The following is a 20,711-nucleotide window of genomic DNA, read 5'->3' on the forward strand; positions in this document are numbered from 1 at the left end:
TGATGTATACAAATTATATAAATAGCGTAATTCAACATGTATACGTATATTACAAATACGAAATAATATAGTACAAATATATCCTCAGAAAATATTACATATATGAATATATCATATCTCAATAACCAAGCGAATCTGAGCCACTGCTTTCACTCGTTTTATGCCATTTTGTTACTGTCAATGACAGTATTATCTATGAACAAATAAACTCAGCTCTCTCTTTTTTAAAGTAAAGGAATACTTAACTATAGGAAGAAAATTTCATTCATCTGAGATTCAGGAAATAAATAATCACAAGTATTGTTCAACAGAAAAATGACTGTTCACCTGTAATTCGCATGACCTGACGACGACCGAAGAAGGTCGAAACGTTGTTCACTCCTCCACATAGAGCTTTCTCTATCCATACCAGCCGTTTATACATTATATTCCAACAGAGTAAACGGAATGCAACGGTTGGAAATTTATTTCAGCTTAAATGTCCAAAGAGTGTCAAAGAAAGTATTACTGACTAAAGAAGACATGACTTACAGACTTTTGATATCAGTATGTACAAGTGTACTTCTAAATACTGGTCAACAAAGTCAGGTGTAAAAGTCCAGAACACAGTTATCCTGACCATTTATTAGACAATATGCACTTATAACAATCACCTTTGTTGAAATTACAATTTGATACTGAAAAAAATTAAAAACAACTAATTCAAATTATGAAATGGATTTTATTCAGCTGTAATATTAGTTACTCAAAGTATTTTAAGTGTGAGATATGTTTAATAGGTACATATTACTTTTCACGATTTATAAATTATCCTTCCGTCTGTAACGGATTTACTACTATACATTTTTATTTTAATATCTATATTTCTTTCCGTTTAAGTCATGTAACGTATATCTTTAAATATGTTTACAAAAATCTCGTCTCTTTCTAAATTTTTTGAAGATTCTCGAGCCCAAGAATGAACGATGTGTGTATGTACAATAATAATGATTGCCAGTATTATTGTCAGTAGGCCAGGCATGGTCACGAGGGTTAAGGCGTTTGACTCGTAATCTGACGGTCACGGGTTCAAATCCCGGTCGCAACAAACATGCTCGCCTTTTCAGCCGTGGGGACGTTATAATATGATTGTCAATCCCACTATTCGTTGGTAAAAGAGTACCCCACGAATTGGGGGTGGGTGATGATGACTACCTGTCTTTTCTCTAGTCTTACACTGCTAAATTAGGGACGGCTAGCGCAGATAGCCCATGTGTAGCTTTGCGCGAAATTCAAACAAAAAACAAACATTACTGTCAGCTAAATTTTCGAGAATATCGCCTAATGCGTTTAAAAGTAGCGTAGCATAGATTAAGTTTCTATGGATATGGAGCTCAAACTATGTGGGACTTTTCAAAGGAGGTTTGGAGATTCAATAGAGGAGTGCGCAACTATGACTATCAGTGCATATTAGTTATATCTGAAATTACAAATTTAAAAATAGAATTTTTTAAACTCTCTGTGCTAGCCGTCCCTAATTTAGCAGTGTAAGACTAGAGGGAAGGCAGCTAGTCATCACCACCCACCGCCAACTCTTGGGCTGCTCTTTTACCAACGAATAATGGTATTCATTATTGGCGACGGGGATTCGAACCCGCAACCCTCGGATAATGAGTCGAACGCCTTAACCCACCTAGCCATGTCGGGCCTTCTACAAAACGATTCTACTATAACGGCAAATACTATAAATAAATTCAAACACTATGTTTTGAATGGAAATGTTTTTTACTGCACAACAATGGTTGTAGTAATGGTAAATTCGAATAAGTCATTCCCAAAACAATGTTAATCGAATTGTATGATCATTTTGTGGCTGCTCATTTGGGTGTATGAAAAACAATAGACAGAATATTCAAACATGGTTATTGACCTGGTATGAGAAAGGCTATTAAAATTATGTGTTGTAATGCCATGAACTTTTGTCAATAAATTACTTTTTGTTGTTGAACTCTGATTGTAGCGACATGTTCATTTTAGACCGTTACCATACAACTTGATGAAACCACAGATGTTGCAAATGTATCTTAGTTGCCGGTATTAGTACGATATTGTTAGGATATAAGTGTGAAAATTGTTTTTATTTTCCCAAGGTATGGAAGGAAGGGGAAGAGAGCAAGTCATATTCTCTTATACTAATGAGTTTAATTTCTTACAAACAATAGTTGTCGAGTAATTATGTTGGGATAAACACTGGTTTAACAGCTACATATACTGTAAACAAGAAAAAGTTCAAACCAAAGTAAATGTTCTTGATCCAAGAGAAGTATTTGCACATTGCATCATACACAGAGAAGCAAAAACCTCAAATAAATTACAAACAAATCGAGATAAATCAAATGTTACAAAACTCTGTGGCCTGGCATGGCCAAGCGCGTAAGGCGTGCGACTCGTAATCCGAGGGTCGCGGGTTCGCGCCCCCGTCGCGCTTAACATGATCGCCCTCCTAGCCGTAGGGGCTTATACTGTGACGGTCAATCCCACTATTCGTTGGTAAAAGAGTAGCCCAAGAGTTGGCAGTGGGTGGTGATGACTAGCTGCCTTCCCTCTAGTCTTACACTGCTAAATTAGGAATGGCTAGCGCAAATAACCCTCGTGTAGGTTTGCGCGAAATTTAAAAAATCAAATCAAACCTCTAAGCTAAATAAAATGATCTGGTGTTTGGCAGAATAAAATATTAAAAGATCCAATACGCAATAAACATGTAAAATTAAAGATATTTTTTATTTTTTGTACAGTGTATTGTGATTCAATTTTATAGTTTTAGGAAAAAATATTAAGATTCTAAAATTTCGTCGTGGAGAGCCCCAGATAACTATGGCGGAGCCCAAGGGCTTCACGGAGCACAGTTTGAAAAACCATAAGCTAGAGAATGAAACTTGTGTTGAAGTGTTCTGTCGTAGCACTGGTCACGTGGTGTTTTAAAATATCTTGAAAACCTGTCTTTATTTTTGATTATGGGATTATCAGTTGACAAGGATGAAAAATACGTTCTGAGTCTTGTTCTTATTTTAATACGTATATAGATGCTGATTTTCTCAATCAAGTTACATTTTATTTGTAGTTCAAATTTTCGTCTTTCAACGCTTAGAAAAAAGAGGAATCATCTCTTGCCTTAATAAATATATTTGTTTGAGTTGTAGTGGTTTGTCTTGTGTTTTAATATTATAATAGATGAATAAGTGTTATTTTTATTTTCTCTAAAACTTGTATGCAGTCAAATTTATTCAGATCAGAATTAATTGAAACTCTGCAGTGCATTTTCTGCTGAAAATTTATTAGAGTAGTTAATATTCTAAGGTGTACATTTAAAGCGTAACTAAGAATATTACACTTCGACCTTACTTTAACTGGCATGTTTCTGTTTCTATATTTAGTTGGTATAAATTGAATGGCTACTGTATGAGATCGGATAATTCAATCTCACCAAACGAAGACAGCAAAGGGAATAATGGTATATTACATTTTTTGGTCAAAGGGAAGTGTCTTGACAGAGCAGCGACACTCATACACACAAACAAGAAGTTAATATCTATAAACCTTTATAGGGTGATCATTTTTATATATTAGGTTTGCCTTAGATAGAGGAACACAAATTTATTTTCATGAGGGCACCAAACTATGAAATACAAAAAAAAAAATATTCACAAAAAATTAAAAAGTTCTTGAGTCTAGCTGTAAAATACAGCAGTTTTACGACTATAGCACTCTACTTTTAATACTATATTAAGTTTCATTATTTGCAAATATACTAAATAAAGATACAAATGTAAATATAAATAAATGTATAGAAATGGCCCAAAAGAGAGAATAATTTCAGTTTAAAACACTTGAATAACAAATAAAATATTATTGGTCAACAATGATGTGAAAATTTTCTTTTTATATCTAGAAAATAATAAAATAGCTTTATTTAGATATTTTGGAGAACATATATGGTGTATGTATTTTCATTCAGGTGTTTTGCATATAGTTAGTTTTTGTTCTTGTAAAACGATTGTAGAAAAACATAGACTTAATTAAATTGGGTTAATCCTCAAGTGAGAAAAGAGCTACATTTTATAATGTTTGTTTAGTTTCTAGACGTGTGCACGCTTTAAGAGTGAGAGAAAAATCTTATTATTTGGTCAGATAAGAGAAGCTCCAAAGTCGGCAGTTCTGAGTGTCGCGGATTCGAATTCCCGTCATAACCAAATATGCTCGCTCTTTCAGCCGTGGGGGCGTTATAATGTGACGGTCAATCCCACTATTCATTGGTAAAAGAGTAGCCCAAGAGTTGGCGGTGTGTGGTGATGACTAGTTGTTTTCTCTCTAGTCTTACACTGCTAAATTAGGGACGACTATCTCAGATAGCCCTCGTGTAGCTTCGTGCGAAATTCAAACCAAACCATTCTTTCCCTTTAGCATGCAGTTAATTCAAAATTAGGTAGAGCTGTGAGCGGAAATCCTGAAACAAATAATTTTCATTGATATCTGCTGTTACTAGCGTGCAACATTTTTAATATAGAAAAGCAGAATAAAATGTCTTCGATTTTTAAGTTTCTTAAACTTCTTTCCAGTTCAAATTGAAGTTTAACAATAATTTCGTAAATTGAGGTTTTATTCATTCTCTTTCTTGTCCTTTGTTCCATTTACTAAACAAATCTGCTGAACTGTGTAAAAAATAAAAATTTTCCGTAGTAGAATGTCCATCTTGTATTGCAACAATTTTATTTAAAAAATCCAAATTTGTACTACCTTACTTTGAACCGTTTTATTGCGATTCACTAATAATACATCTTGTCCAGAATTGGCTTCCTGGAAATTAGGCTATAAATGTCCTTATTATTTCAACATAAAGCCTTTGTTTGTTTGATATTAGAGTACAGCCAAATTGATCTATCCAACACTGGATTTTAGCGTTTTAATACTGTAAACGTGCTGCTGTTCCAGTGGGAGACAAAAACATGCAGCAAAACCTAATTATGCGAAGATCATTCTTCCCAAAATGTTTCCACACTTATCGCATGAATGTTTAAAACTTCCAAGCAGTTCTTAAATGGGTGCCAAGTATTTTATTAAATCCTTCGAGTTTCGATTTGTTTCTTAAAATAAACGAGCTAAAAAAGAAGTTTGTATTTCTAATGCTAATTTTATTAACCATGAATGTCGTTTTGCGTTTAACTCAATCAAAAATGTGTAGTTATAATAATATATATATATTTATATATCATTATTACACTTATTTTAACAGTTCACATTTCTTAGGCAGAAGGAACATATTTTAGCGGGAACGTGAAAATAAAATACTGTCATAAGATGCATAACTATTTACAAAGCAATGTTGTAAATGGAAAGTGTATTGGGAGCTGGAATTGTTGATAATTGTGAGAGACGTTAATTTAACTTATAACCTAAACTTAAAAGTGTAATTTAGATTGTTCGATAACTAACTGAATCTGATTTATCACAGAGTACAAGCTGATAAAAGTAGAGCTTTAATTTGAAAAGCTAATGAAAGTACGCTACTCAAACTTGACTAGTGTAGTAATAAATATTAATAATTTTACATATTTGCTGATACTATACTATACAACTCTGATGTGTTGTATACGTCGTGTGTAGTGAATATGACGTTTTTATAAGCTCAGGGTGTGTAAGAATTTGTTGAAAAGTAAATTGTAACCGTTTTATTATAACCGTATCTCGACGTGAGGTAAGTATAGCATAAAGACTACACGCATGCTTTCTTTTAGTTATTACTGCAACTAGTACTGAGTAGTGTTCGACTAAGGATTGTGTTAATTTTTAGAAGTTTGGTACTTAACTGCGCTTCTTTGATAGTTTAGTGAAAGATGCACATGGTTTAATTTTAATGCAAATGCATTTGAATAAACATATAATTTAAGGACAATGTAGAAACTTTTTTTTTATCAATCTAGGCCATTACATCCTTTAAATTAAACAAAAAAGAAAAAATCTCCAAAACAGCCATTATCCTCCAAATATTTGTCAAGCCTTCCATTAAATTAACTATATTCAAGGTAACCAAATCCAAGGGCCAAACAACCTGTATCACTATTAGAAAAATAAAGATTGTTATATGAAGATGACTCTTACCCTGTCAAAATTTGTTTTTGTATCCCCTATTCCTATCATTCTCTCCATTTATTAAGAAAAAAATATGATACATCAGCATCATTTCCTTTACAGTTTTAATCATTCTATTAGATCCTGTCTAACATTGATTTCAAAGAGAAAATTTCTGTTGTGAACCTGTCCTCTTGAAAATTTTCCTATCATTTGTATCATCATAGTGGCCCTCCTTTAAATCTTTTCCATTTCAGTGTCCTTTCTGAGGTGTTGAGCTGAGGTGAAGGAACAAAATAAATCAAGCTATAGTTTTCTACAGAAGCAAATTTTTCACTGGGATTTACATTAATTACTGTAATAAAACATATGTAAAACATGGGATGAGGGGATGATTTGGACCTTTATGGCTGCCCTTTTTACTGACTTTTGGAAAAAAGTAATTACTTAAACTCATCTTTTATCTTTTTGGTGTTCTCCAGTTACTGCCCCTCTTGAACTCCTTTTAAATGTTCTTCACTTCTGCAGATGGCAACTTGTTCCATAAGCTCGTCACCCTCTAAGAAAAATAAAATTGCTTATCCTAAGTCTAGCCTGTTTTGTTTTTTTTTCCAAATAGTAAATTGTATCCTTGTCTTATTATCATCAGATGCAGAACAGAAAGTCGGTTTTCTGTTATTGAAAAATCTTGCAATCAGAGCCAAGAACTTAACCTGATTAATCATTGTAATAACCTACAAGTATCAATGACGTTAGTGTAACAGCAAATAATCAACTAATAAAATGTTTTACTAATGACCGTTGAATTATCCATTTTGTGCACAGGTGTCAAAATTACTTGAAATGGGTATTTAAAAGCACAATAAAGTTACATTTAAGAACATTTTTTAAAAAATTTAAATTTTTGTAACATTTTAATTTTTATCTGAACCTTTGACTTTCTAAACAATAATTACACAATCTAAATTAAGATTTCGTGATATAACACATTGGCTGTTATTTTTTCTGACAATACAAACATGTTTTGATGAGATGCAACCTTTAAACATGTTCAGAACTGACCATGTGAAGAGCAAGGATGCTTTTGGAACAATATAGTAACCTTTAAACTTTGACCTTATGCCTATTCCAAAAAAAACAAAAAATATTTTACTGTTATAGATAACTTTTTAGTTTTTATTTAAACCTTTAAATTCAGGTGATTTACAGCATCATGTGTGACTGGAATTTCAACAATTGAGCTATAGGTGATTCCTGTGCAAGAACCTTTTGTAATAATTGTTCATTTATGTCATGAACAGTATCATTTTGAGATGCAAGAATTGCTCTTTTACACAATCATTAATAATTTTGAAAAGAATATTAGGGAACACCTTTTTCTTAACTTTTTTACATTTGTAATTAAGTTACCACATTTGGCAGGAATAGTGATGTAGTTTGATTTATTGGAAACTTTGTACACTAACTTAAGAAATTTCTGGATTGAATCATTTGTTTTATATCATCAGAGTTATTATGAACAGAGGAAATAGAAATAAACTTCATATTAATATGTAAATTATGCATTCAACATGAACATTGTTGGGCTAACAGCAGTATTGTGATATTTTGTTACTAAATGATGATGTATAGCATTGAGTATTACCAAAAGGAGCATGATACAAAGATAGAATTAAAAGTCAAAAATGAGATGTTATGGGAAACCTGGTAGGACAACTGCCCTTTCATGTTTCTTCTGGGGACTGTAAGAGCCACCATGCCAAGTTTGGTGATTGGCCAAATAGTATGCAAAGTGTTAGTGGACAGATAAAAGAGACAATTGAACTTTGATATGCAGAGATTATTACTATTTTTGGTTATTCCAACTGTTAAAGTAATTAATATTATGATTTATTATTATTATTTTTGGTTAATTCTAGGTTGTTCAGTTAATTGTTTGGTGTCATGACCAACCAAAATAATTTTATGATTATTTTTTATTATTCCACTGTTAAGTCTCAAGTTCGAATAATTGATTAATGAGCTTGATGATTAATTTGTAAACAAACTGCCCTAATTATCTAGCTGTACTTGTAAACTTCAATAAAATAATTTTTTTAAGATAAATAAATCTTAATCTATATCTATAAAAAGAGCCTTTCCATATCTGTAATCATTATATCAGCCTTCTGTAATAAGTCAGTATCCTCTTTGATAAAGAGATCAAAACTGTTTATCATACTCTAAGTGTTTTTTGTTGTTTTTTGTCAAATTAGGAAAAAATGAGATGTGTAAATGCTTATCCATTTAAAACTTTGTCATCAGCTTATCTTCATTTTAACATTCAGCTTGCCTTCAACTAAAAAAAATGAGTGAGATACTTTACGTAAACATGGAAGTTCTGATGATTTCCTTTTATTCATTGATGTAGAAAAATTTTACCATTTTGAAAATACTTGTGTTTTTTAATTTTATCTTTAAATTTTTGAATAGACTCATTTTTTAACACACTGGATTAAGCTTACAATATTGATAGAATTTATACAAATAATAATGCAATTTGTATTAAACATAATTAACATTGTACTGTACCATCATTTATGAATGAGTACTTATGACTACTGTAGTAAGTTTGTTACATATGAAATTAACTCCAGTTTTATATTTTTCTTTCAGTCTTACATGATGCTATAAATTAATCACAATTAAATAGCACTCAAGGTTCTTCATACTTTTTTAAATCTTCATTTTAATATTAACTGAGAAACTTTTCATTTTCATTAATTATTACGTAAACTAAATGTGCTATAAATCTTATAACCATGGCACTACTGAAATATTTATCAGTGACAAGTGACTTTGCATGGTGTGTGTGTGTTTGCTTGCCTGAAAGTAATTGAAATTCTTTACCCTTGAAGTGAGAAAAAGTCGCATGAAGCAGAATTATGTTTAATGGAAGGGAATATCTTTTTTCTGTATAAATATTAAAATTAAATAAGAGCAATATGTAAGAGATAACTGTAGCCAAACACAGTTTGACAGTTTTATTATTTTTTCAAGTGCAATCATAATCACTATTTTTATATTTTGAATTCATTTCCTGTTGAAAATATATGAAAAAATTTTTAAAATTACTACATTAATAGGATGCAAGTAGATTTGGTTTTATACATTCTTATGTGTTTTATACAGAAATATACTTGAAGAGAAACTCTGCTGGGTGTTATATTTTAAACCAACAGTTTCTTTTAACATGCTGAGATATTCTTGTGTTCATGGTTGTAGAAACATACATGTGAGTTACTATGTTCACCATTATAAAACCAGTGAAGAGCCTGGGTATGCCCTTCCTGACAATCACTCATGGAGGCAACCAGATATGATTTGAAGGATATATGGTCCTGCCCTTCTACATCCCATGCACTTCAGTACTGGCTACATGCTCAGTACTCCAGAAAAGTTTGCTTGGTGGTTTTTTATTCAGATGTGCCTCATCTGTATCTGTAATGTGCTAAAAATATGTAGGTCCAAGAAGTCTTGATAAAACTGAAATAGAAGCCCTTATAACCCAAGCACATTTGAAATTTGATTCTTTCTTCTTCAGGAGCAATCTGAGAATCCCTGAAGAAGAAAGGTCCACCTTTTGAAAGCACTTGGGTTATAAGAATAACTCTTTCAGTTTCATCTGTATCTGTGACATGTTCAACCAAACTAGCCATCAGGTCCCATAAATACATTGGCATATTTTGCTAATAAGTCATTTAATTGCTACCACTGTGGTAAATTTAGATTGTCTGTAAAGTTCTCACTTAACAATTTCAGATGTGCTAGTAACATTGTTTTCACATTTGTGCTTGGTGTAGTGAATGCACTCCTAAGAATATTGCCAGCATCAGTCTCTTCCTCTTTTTTTAACATGCTGATGGTCATTCCTAGCATGCAGTTGCATAACTGATTGTTCGTAATTTTTGTTTATAATTACATGTTTATAAAAACATTATAATCATGTTTATAATTACAGAATCAACTGAATTTCATCCACTCTTGGACAGATAGTTGCACAAGCTAATGCTACTTGGTTTCTGGACAGGAAATGACTTATTTCATGTGTGGATTCTATAATGTTCTGCATGTCACTGATGCACTAGATTTTGTCTGTAGTAAAGCAGTGAACAATGTTTATGTCATTTTAATAGGGGGGTACTGTAACCATCTCTTCCACATATACTTGTGCAGTCCGCTGTTCCTGGGCCAGATCTGGCTGACATCTGAGAACTCTCGCATGGAATATCATTTCATTGGTTTCATAGGAGAAACTGCATAAGAAGCTCCACAGTATGTCCCTTTCCAAGGATGCTAATGCTAGAATTCAGATTAGCAACAACTACCTTCATTCTGTAAACAAAGCGTCTTAGACATAGTTGTAGTTAAAACTCTCACATTCAATTTATCTACATATACCACAAAAAAATGTGCATTGGCTGGTCTGTAGAGCAACCGATATTCCACAGGCATATTAGTGTTCTGGCTGCTCCTTTATTAACTAGGAAATGTATATTTCCCACACTGTATTCTATCAGGCAAATACCAAAGCCCACCCAGCACAGAGAGCAAGGCTTATCACCATAGTTTTCTGGTGTAAATTGTTTATTGAACTTTCCCAAGGTAGAGGCCACACAAGATGTAGGGTCTTCTAATTTCCAAGAGCTATAGCAGTAGTATTCACTTCCTGCTGTAGGCTTTCTAGCACCTCTTGTGTTGTTGGTAAAAATTTATAATATTGTTTATCCTACTTCTTGGCAAGACATAGGTGATTCATTAAAAAAAAAAAAGCTGAATGTTCCATTAGCCAAACTGCCATTTCACTCATCCAGAATGATGTTCTAATGGAAGTGTCAGTGGCACAGGTTGTAACATACAAACCATGGGATGATAAGGATTCCAATGCTTATTCACTAGATACTGTAGTGGTTACAGTGCAATTCCTAGATGCATGGATGGTTGGTTGACCTTTATCTGTGTTGAACCTAGCACAGTGTGTGATTTTGGGAAAGATAATATATCCAAGGTGAAGTCATTGTAGCTACTGCTACAGGCTTTTTCCTCTCTTGAGACCAGTTTGAAATAACTGCTTTGTAGCACATCAGAACAGATATTGTTTTTTTAATGCAAAAGGTATATCTCACCCATGTGATGCTACATTGTTTCACTGGATAGCCCTTCCGCAACTCTGTCAGTAAGGATATTCTTGAGATCCACTATAGATATTGCATATGAGCTTTACTATGGAAAATCTGCCTGTCAAGTTTTTTGACACATTCATCTTATGGACTTGGAGATCATTGTGAAGGATTATTTGATTTTCCATCAGTTATATCATCTGGTGCAACATGGTAATGACTTGCTTGTAATCTCACAGTTAATCTCAACAAGTGTAAGAGCTGAACTATCTAAACTTGGAACCATATGTTACATATTCTGTTCCAGAGTCCAGTCACTCCAAGCACTCACCTTTGTGAACGTCTTCAGAAAACAGTTGAAATCCTTCTTTGCTGTACTTTTGAACCTAGGTAAAGTCATTTGCTTGTCCTCACTTTAAGGTAACTGTAATCATGGGCAGAATCTCTCTTTCACAACTTCCTGACATCACTTGACCTAGATGTTCTCAATATCACAGACATAGTTTTAAAGTTGTTCTCAGGGTGTATGACAAGTCTCCATCAGTAAGTGTGACACATCCTCCCCATGCAGCTGACTCCCTCTATACTGAATGTAAAATCATCACATCTCAATTTGGCACCTGAATGTAATGTATCTGTTTTTTCACTCATGACCTTTTCAGATACAAGTGTTATTTTTAGTGAAAATGCCTACAAAGATAGTACCTGTTGTAGAAATATTTATTGTTTGGTTTTTGTTCTCCAACAATTTCTGTAGATTTTGTTGCCTTGTATTTCTACAATATTATTTTACATGTACCAGTAATTTCCACTGTGTTTGTTGTGGAACAAGACATTGTTCATGCCAGACTAACTACTGGAATGACATCAGGTTTGTCAAAAGTGATTGAGGATATACCAGTTGAGGTTGCACCTTATGTTACTTTGAATTCATCACAAGAAGTTATTGTTCAGAGGGATTTGAAGAACATCCCTGAATCAGAGATTCTCGCGTGTTTCTGCACCCAGGGAGTTTCTGCAGGGAGCATATCTTCACTCGCAAAGATGGAATTATGGTGCCGACCAATGTCCTTATTCTGATGTTTACGTCACCATGTCTACCTGTCACCATCAAGGCAGGTTATCCAAATTGCAGAGTACAGCCATACATTCCAAACCCTCTCTGATTTTCCAGTGTCAACGGTTTGGTCACTCGAAGATGTCATGCCAGGGTTCCTTGAGGAATGCTCGTTGCAGTGCAAGGACAATTATGCTACAAAAAGTCCTTCACGACTTGTATTACTGTAGTTTTTCTTTTACCACTGTAGCCGAGATGTAAGCATTGGTTTTAATGCTATTTATGTTTTTTTTTAAACATTGTTTTGTTTTACCTTAATTTCTTGTGATAAATTTTACTAAATTTAATTGTAACTTTTTAACGGATGTTTGGAGCAGATAGCCTAGCTACTTTGTGCCATATAACACCAAACCAACCAACCAACCAACCTACAGCTGTACTCTTCTCCTCCTTCAGGATATGGTGTGTCTGGATGGGTTGGTCAAACAGGAGAAGTCACATCAAACACTGACTCAGTATCTCATTCATTTTGGTGTTTTTCCAATTGCATCTCCATATGTACCAGCCTTCTTCTCTTCATTTGAGGTACCTAGAGCTTTTACTTTCCCATGTCCTATTTTTTCCTTTATAACTGTATGAGAGGTCCTCTTTCTTTTGGAGATTTGAGCTTCCATGAAATCCCTTATCCTCTTTTGTTTTGCTCATGTATGATACCTACAATGGACTCTGCATGATTGCTGAACCCTCCCTTTGGATGTCTTGTTTTTCTTATGCAAAGTCTTCACTCAACAAAACCAGTATCACAGAGGGGTCATTCCATGCTAACTCATCCAGAAAAAAGAAAATTTCCCAGTTCATGCCATAAGTTCTCTTGAAAAAAATTTGAGCAAAAACTTAATTTTTGATTTATTCAGACATGCAAAATCCAAAAGTTGTACTGCATGGCTGAAAAAATCAAAATGAAGTTTTTGCTTTCATTTTTTCAAAGAAATCTATGGCATGAACTGGAAAGTCCCAGGTGAGTTAGGTATAGAGTGACTTAAAGGTTGTTCCTCACTTTCATACAGGTCTCCATTTATTTCCAGTTGCATCCTTGACAGAATTGTGGGTGTCTTAATTGATGAGTGATTTCAGGTTAGTAATCTTGTGACTACTTGGCCCATCATATTAATTGTTTTGACCCTTTGGTGGTACATTGAGCAGTGGGTTATTTTTTTATGATGAAGAATGTCATGTGGATGACCCTGTGTACTTTCTTTGCACATTTTCTTCATTATCTGGCCATTTTTTCTTCAGAATACAGATTTCCTCCTGTTATGCCATTTTATATAAACCTAATCATCTACGAATGTACAAGTTTTCTTTTCGAAATCCTACTGCGTAACAACATGTAGTACTTGCCAGGTATTCTTATATATAACTGTACCATGTGGATGTTTGGGTCAAATAGCTGTCACTGCATAAATGTGGTGCTCTGTATAGCTGGCAGAGGTTTTTCTTTGTGGTATATTATTTACCAAAAAAGGCTTATTCAGATCATACCTACACGTGGAATATCATGAGTAAAGCAGTATAAGGATACTTGCCCACTCTTGTGGTTCTAGTTAAAGAAAGTAGGGCTGGTCTATTTTTAAAAATGAGGTTTTGTGGTCATCCAGTGCATTGTCTTAACCTGATGTTGATGAGCTACTTAAAGTGTAAAGAGGTATGTAACTCGCATGGAAGTTCTTTACAAGAATGAAACAGGTACCATACAGTTCTGAATAATAGTACAGGGTTAACAAATGACAAATTTATTATAATAGTACAGGGTGGAAAAGGAGGGTTTTTTTTCATCCAGGCAGTTGACTATCAAAAAGCAAGGGAGAAAAAATGTGCAGACACTTTTTAAATTGAATTATCAATGATAATAAAATAAATGCATTATAATGTTAATTTTATAAACCATCTGAACCATCATAAGCTTATTATAGACTGGTAACTTGCCATTTTCCATCACATTCAATGGAAACACTTCTGCTTTAAGTTTCAAATAGGACAATTCTTGACAGGCTACAGAGTGCTATAATTAGATGAGCTATGACCAATGTGAGCAATACTTGCTGCTATTGGATTTGCCAGCTTATTGAGATGACCAAGATTTCTCTTGAGTAAGCGATACCGGTAGGTTTCCTTTCCTTGTCAGCCAAAATTTAATAATTGTACAGGGTGGAAAAGTACCTGAAAATAAATAATCATCCATGTATGATTATTTGAAACTCTGTAGTAGATGAAATTGTTTTAAATGTGAAATGAAATGGCTTAAAAGTAGTTTCTGAAAAATAAAGTATTTAATTTTAATTTTTCTACTAATTATCATAAAAAGTGCATTATTTAATGCAGTTATTTGCACTTGGACTCTGAAAAACACCGATAGCTTTACATAAAACACCAGCATTGAAAAGAACAAAATGGTCGGCGAGCAATGAAGCGTGTTTGGCAACTATTATGTTATAGTTGTAAAACGTCACGGAAACAGCCAAACGACCGAGAGGAACTTGAGTTCCAGGACCCGCTTATGTTGTTTCATTTTTTACTCAAAAACTAAAGAGTTTAAAAATATGGCAACCACACAGGAATTATACCTAACCAAAGTACAGTTTCTAAGGCAATTATTAAATTTGTTGAAAATTCACCTTTAACCCCTCCCCCATTTCTTCAGTTAGATTATGGGAGTTCTTGGAAGTGAGGGTGGTGGACCATGGAAGCTTTCTCATGAGTGTGACTAGTTCCACTTAATGGAGATTAGAACATTAGGGTAGATAAATAGTGTTGACTCCACCTCCTCTTATCGAATGGGCAAAAATTACCCTTCCAGTTGGTATTTCCACAATCCTACTGCTGCCTGGATGTCACTTCCTGGGTGGTTTGGTGTTAGATAGGTGCATGACCAGCCAACATAAGCCCTCATTCATATGGTTGGTAGGGATTTACTGCAGACCAGGTGAAAAATACCTGAAACTTGGTTTTGGACTAGAATTAACCCAATGCATATGCTATTTCCATTTTATCATTGCCTAGATGTTGGTCTGGTGCTGGTTGTTTGCAAGTGCAGTACACATGAGCATTGTGTAGGCCAGCTATCTGGGATTAAGATAAAGATGGTTGGAATCCTCCACCTATTATGTCCATGTTTCATACTTGCATTCTGGACTGTGCTCATTTTCTGTCAGACTTAGCTGTGGACATATTTATTGATTATGGGCAAAGAGTTTACCCTGGTACAGAAGGAATGTGGCCTCTCACAGGTGTGATCCTATGCTTTTCCGTGGTATAGGGTATCACACTCCTTGGGTCCCTCTTTGGGCACTTTCCAAAAGGTGCTTAGCTAGGTAACTTTTGCACCAGCTCTCCCACCATTTGATTGTGTGATTCTTGCTTATATATGAATGGATATAAAGTATTATATTGGGAATTAATATTTTCCAACAATGAAAATGTATTTCTGATAGATACTTACTTCCTTTCACAAGTTCTTTCTATTTGTGGTGCATCTTTTCTTACATAATTTCAAAGTGATGATTGAACAGTCAGTGTAGAGGGAGATAGCTGTATCAGGAGGATGTGTTGCACTCTTATTGGTGGAGGTTTATTGCCAACTCATTTGTATGCTGCAGTTCAGCAGTAGTATGTGGAAATGTGTGAGTTTAAGTCGGAGCCACAATGTTTGTATCAAGGGAAAAGTTGCACGTGTGAAGAGTAGCAAAAAATTGAGAAAAGAATATATCAGGCATATATTTTTAGTGTTGGAAAAATGTTAACATTCACAATCAGATGGTCTGGCTGAGAAAGCATTTCAAACTGACAAGTTTGTATGCTTTGAATGGACTGATTGGGACAATGACTTTTTTTTGACAGTAAATCCCATTTTGCAACAAACCAAGAGTCAAAAAGTAGTTCTCTAAACATTTATTGTTCTCACAAGACATTTTACTACTTAATCTAATATATTGTCCTTTAGTGTTGGAAAATATTTCAGTGCTCACAAGATGTAGAGTTCTAGTCGAGAGTCACTGTTTTTGATGCCTATGAATATAAAATGCAAGAAAGTGGAGAGAACAACATAAGGACACAAAACAGGTTACAACAATAGCTCAGTTGTGCTTCTCCTTAGGATTGGGTTGGACATGATAGTGCCTTGTGATAAATTAATTGTGTAGGAGTTTTAGCAGTTATGGAATGCATACATGCATGGAGAATGTTAGAAAAATGAAAATATATAAATACTTATTGTGAACTGAATAAACCATACGAAATCTGAAGTTACATAAAAAATGGTGATGAGGTAAAAGGATTTGGTATTTTCAACCCAGTTGATTCTGAGGGAGATGTTAGTCTCGTATCTGCCTGTGTATTAAGAATCACATGACAAAACATCACCCATTGCAGAGAGTTTGGTGTAAGGTCAAATGTTACAAATAGTTTTAGCATTTAATGGCTAAGAGTAAGTGAGAGGAAAGTTGTGCTAAACAATAATAAAAGCATCAAAACAAATCAGTAGGACAATTTACTAAGGGCAAAAACCACTAGCAAGTTTTGTTTTTCAAAGTAAAAGGTGAAACATTGAGAAAATTTTGTAAAAACATATTCTGTAAAATCCATTCAACAAACTGCTTTTGTGGCTTGATGTGAAACGAAAGGCATTGCATTGTGAACCTTATATTGCAAAGAAAGAATTGAAAAACAACTGATATTTTTGAAAAGGAACATATTTTCACAAATCTGCTCAAAAGATAATGTCAGTTGATTTTTAGTAAATTTTGTCATTTCCATACTGCATTTGACCAGCTACTTTCTGCATGGTGAGGCTGTAAGGGCTGCTGCATTGATCAGAGGTTACCATAGTTCACTGACATGCTGTAAACTTATTTGAGTTAAGCCAGTGAAATTCTTTTATTGATTGTAAAACAGAACATTTCAGTCAGTCCAAATTAACTTTTACTCTCCATTTTTGTAAACGAGAAATGAAGATAACTATTTGGTGAGTGATGTTTATAATCCTTATGTGTTTTTCAAATAGGGAGGACTATATTTCTGATTATTACTGTCATCAGTTTATTACAGCTATCCAAGGAACTAAAATATTTCCATTAGGATTTCTTAGCATTATTTTTGATTAATTCAGGATTGTTCAGCTCAATACATTAGTGTCATGACTGAAAGAACTAAACAACTATTTGAAGTTAGAGCTTTTGATTATTGTTACTATTCAAGTCTTGTGAGAGTAATTGAGTAGTTGAATAAAATCAATAAATGAATTAGAAAATTCCACTAACACCTGGCTCTAGTGAGTGGCCAGCACTTCACAGTTTATACGAGTGGATAGGAATGTTATTAATTTCAGTGGAAATACTGTTGATCAGATCATGGTTATTGTAAAGAATTCTGGAAAGCTTGTAAATCTTGATATTGGATTATATTCTTAGTGCATTATGATCTCTGTTATTCAAGTGTCAGATAATTTCAAAGAACCAGAACTTTGTGTGGAAATGTACAATTGTAGCTGATAATATTTATAGTTACAAAATTATAGTTTGCCAGTCAGCTCCTTCTGCAGTTCTTGGTACTTATTGGACATTACTGAACCTTGATATCATTCTCATCTGTAACATTTGGTTCATAGTTGCACCTTTTAGGTTAATATTGTTGTTTATATTATCAATATTGATGAAACTGTTGACATACAGCATGACTCTTTAAATTTAGCATTGTTTGGTAAGCTGTTTTTACAGGTTTAATCTTGGGTTTAATTTTGACACTAACAATTGCTATAGTTTTTACTAAATCATTAACCTTGAAGGCTGTGTTATTTTATTGGAAAAAATAGTGAAATGTTTTCTTGGATTGGCTTTCACAACAACTGCTTATGGAGATGCTTTAAAAATTAAGTTTTTAAAATATTTGTGTTGTTTTAAATCCCTGTGATTTAATTGACAAATACTCAATGCATATATTTTGAGATATCACAATCAGTTGTTAAAGCATTAATGTTTTTTTACTACTATTATTTTAAACAACTTTTGTATCATGACCATACAAATATCTTGTGTGAAAATTTGGTATTTTTTTATATACATATAATTTGATGATTCTAGTAGAGATTTTTTACACATTCTCACTCATTAATACTTCAGGATGTTGTCTTTGTATTTTAATTATAAAATGAATGATATCACTCAGTTTTTTTACAGTTCTATAAGACAACATATGTTGATCCATCTTGGGTGTTTCACACTCTTAAACTAAATTAACTTAAACAAAACAACTTAAAGTCAGTTTTATCTTTCATATAATTATCAAGTTTTTTCTTAAGCTCATTTAAATTTACTATCTCTACAACATCTGAAGGAAACCATTCCAAAAACCAACCACCATAGTAGAAAAATGAAACCATCTTTTCTGCAGATGACTCCTACTCTCCCAAGATTTATACTTGTGTTGTTTCCTAATCCTACATTCTCATTGTTAAATAAGAAAATCAGTGATCCATCAACACTATCAATTCCCTTTAGAATTGTAAACACCTCAAATCAGATTCCCCCAACTCCTCTTTTTTTAGGATGAGAACAGTACAAGAGTTTTCTACCTCTCCATCCCACCTACCATTTTACTAACCCTTCTCTGAATTTTTTCCAACAATTTGATGTATTTTTGTAGGTAGGAAGCTCAAGACTGAACACAATATTTCAAAATATGGCTTAACTTGTGACCTGTACAATGAAATTGTAATCTGTTTATACTAGATGTTTAAAAAAAAACCCAATGAAAGTGTAAAATTATGTAGTATTATACAACATGGACTTCACTGGTAGTAAGTGGTATAAAAATTTAGTTGTTTGAAGGTTAAGACTGTGAGGATTGCTACATAATGGTCTGAGTGTTATAGTTTGAATTAATTTGTTGTATTTCTATTGGTTAAAGATTTATTTTAATTGCATGAGCCTTTTAAAATGTTGAATTATTTTTACATTAAGTATCTACAATATTTAAGTATAATTGAGATAGTATTATGTTATTTTTACTTATCAGTACTACTGACATAAAGTGGTTTAATGCTTTCTGTAGGTTTCTTTAAACTGTATATTAATATTTCTGTTTCAGTCTCCAGTATTCATCAAAATTTATTGCTTTCAAAACCTTGCTTGAATATGAAATATAACAAATGTTATGAAAGAAAAAAAATCTGGTAGCATATCAATAATGAAAGAAAGTTTATATTGACCTTAGCTGTTTTTTGTCAAATTTCATTAAAAATAAATTCATAGAATTAAAACTCATAAAAGCTTTTACAAAAATCAAGATGTAAGCTTTGAAATGAGAGTGACTATGGATGTATGTTTGACAGTCTAGAAGAAATTATTAACAACATTTACGAGTTGTATTAACTGTCTAATCAAAATAAAGTAACTCCATTTACCATGTTTTTAGTATCTATGTATTCAACAATAACGAGTTATTATTTATAAGGGTGATCCTGTGATATATATGCTAATTATCTACAATTTAGGAGGTAATTTGTGTGGAAAGAAATGGCTGGTAAATCATTTATACCATCTCCTTCTATGAATATTAATAATGAAGATGAATTAAACCTATTTGTGCAAGATGTTTCATCTGAAGAAGATGGTAAGACTTATTTATGTGTTCATTGACTTATTACTTTGTTCATGAAAGTGTATGAAGGCTTAACAAAAGAAATATTTGCTCAAATATGAGAATTTATCTCTACCATGACTTTTTTGCAATTATTATGAGTAGGGCCAGATTAATAATTATTAACCTTAACTTAAATAATTTGATTATTTTGGGAGAATCAATATAATAACAAATTCAGTTGATCAGTTGTTAGAATAATCAAAAATGGTAATAATCTGGAACACTTTTTTGATTAGTGAAATATTTTCATGAGAGTTTAAATAACCATTTCATGACAGGCTAAGCATAGTATACACAAGTTCGTCTACATGTTTGCACACATTAAGTATTTGCTTTATAACCTTTGATACAGCATGTGCATCTTCACAACGTTTGATAGATTTTTAGTAAACATTGACTAAAATTTACTTGAATGAAGTAAATTGTCCAACTCTTAATTAAATACAGTATTAAAATCAGATTTTAATAAAATATTTTTACTAAAGATTTGTTTGTGAAAATAGACTGAGTGCAAAGTGATTTTATATAGTTTATTACTATTTTGAAATAAAAAAATTATTTAACTTATTTTTCTTGAAATGTAGAACAATAAATCTAGAAGTAAAACAAACAATTATCTCTTTTTTCCATGACCTTTGAACTTGGTTGCTGCTGGACATAAGTTGCTAAGCCTGTTAAAATTTTACATGTTGAGG

General features: G+C 32.9%; 1 protein-coding gene across 7 annotated transcripts in view; it reads left to right on the plus strand.

Moving 5' to 3' along the window:
- The first annotated feature begins 5,278 nt into the window (after positions 1 to 5,278).
- Positions 5,279 to 20,711, plus strand: part of LOC143239982 (protein MMS22-like) — a 213,586-nt gene continuing 198,153 nt past the window's right edge. For 4 of the 7 annotated variants that reach the window (XM_076481706.1, XM_076481704.1, XM_076481709.1 and 1 more), the window contains exons 1-2: positions 5,508 to 5,731; positions 19,868 to 19,986. In XM_076481706.1, the coding sequence (XP_076337821.1) occupies positions 19,890 to 19,986 (97 nt within the window). In that variant the 5' untranslated portion in view covers positions 5,508 to 5,731; positions 19,868 to 19,889. Of the gene's footprint in view, positions 5,403 to 5,507; positions 5,732 to 19,867; positions 19,987 to 20,711 lie in introns of those variants that run through there. The other 3 variants (XM_076481705.1, XM_076481707.1, XM_076481708.1) reach the window with 2 other exon arrangements.

This window comes from Tachypleus tridentatus, chromosome 13 (genome assembly GCF_004210375.1).
Source record: "Tachypleus tridentatus isolate NWPU-2018 chromosome 13, ASM421037v1, whole genome shotgun sequence".
Classification (NCBI taxonomy): domain Eukaryota; kingdom Metazoa; phylum Arthropoda; class Merostomata; order Xiphosura; family Limulidae; genus Tachypleus; species Tachypleus tridentatus.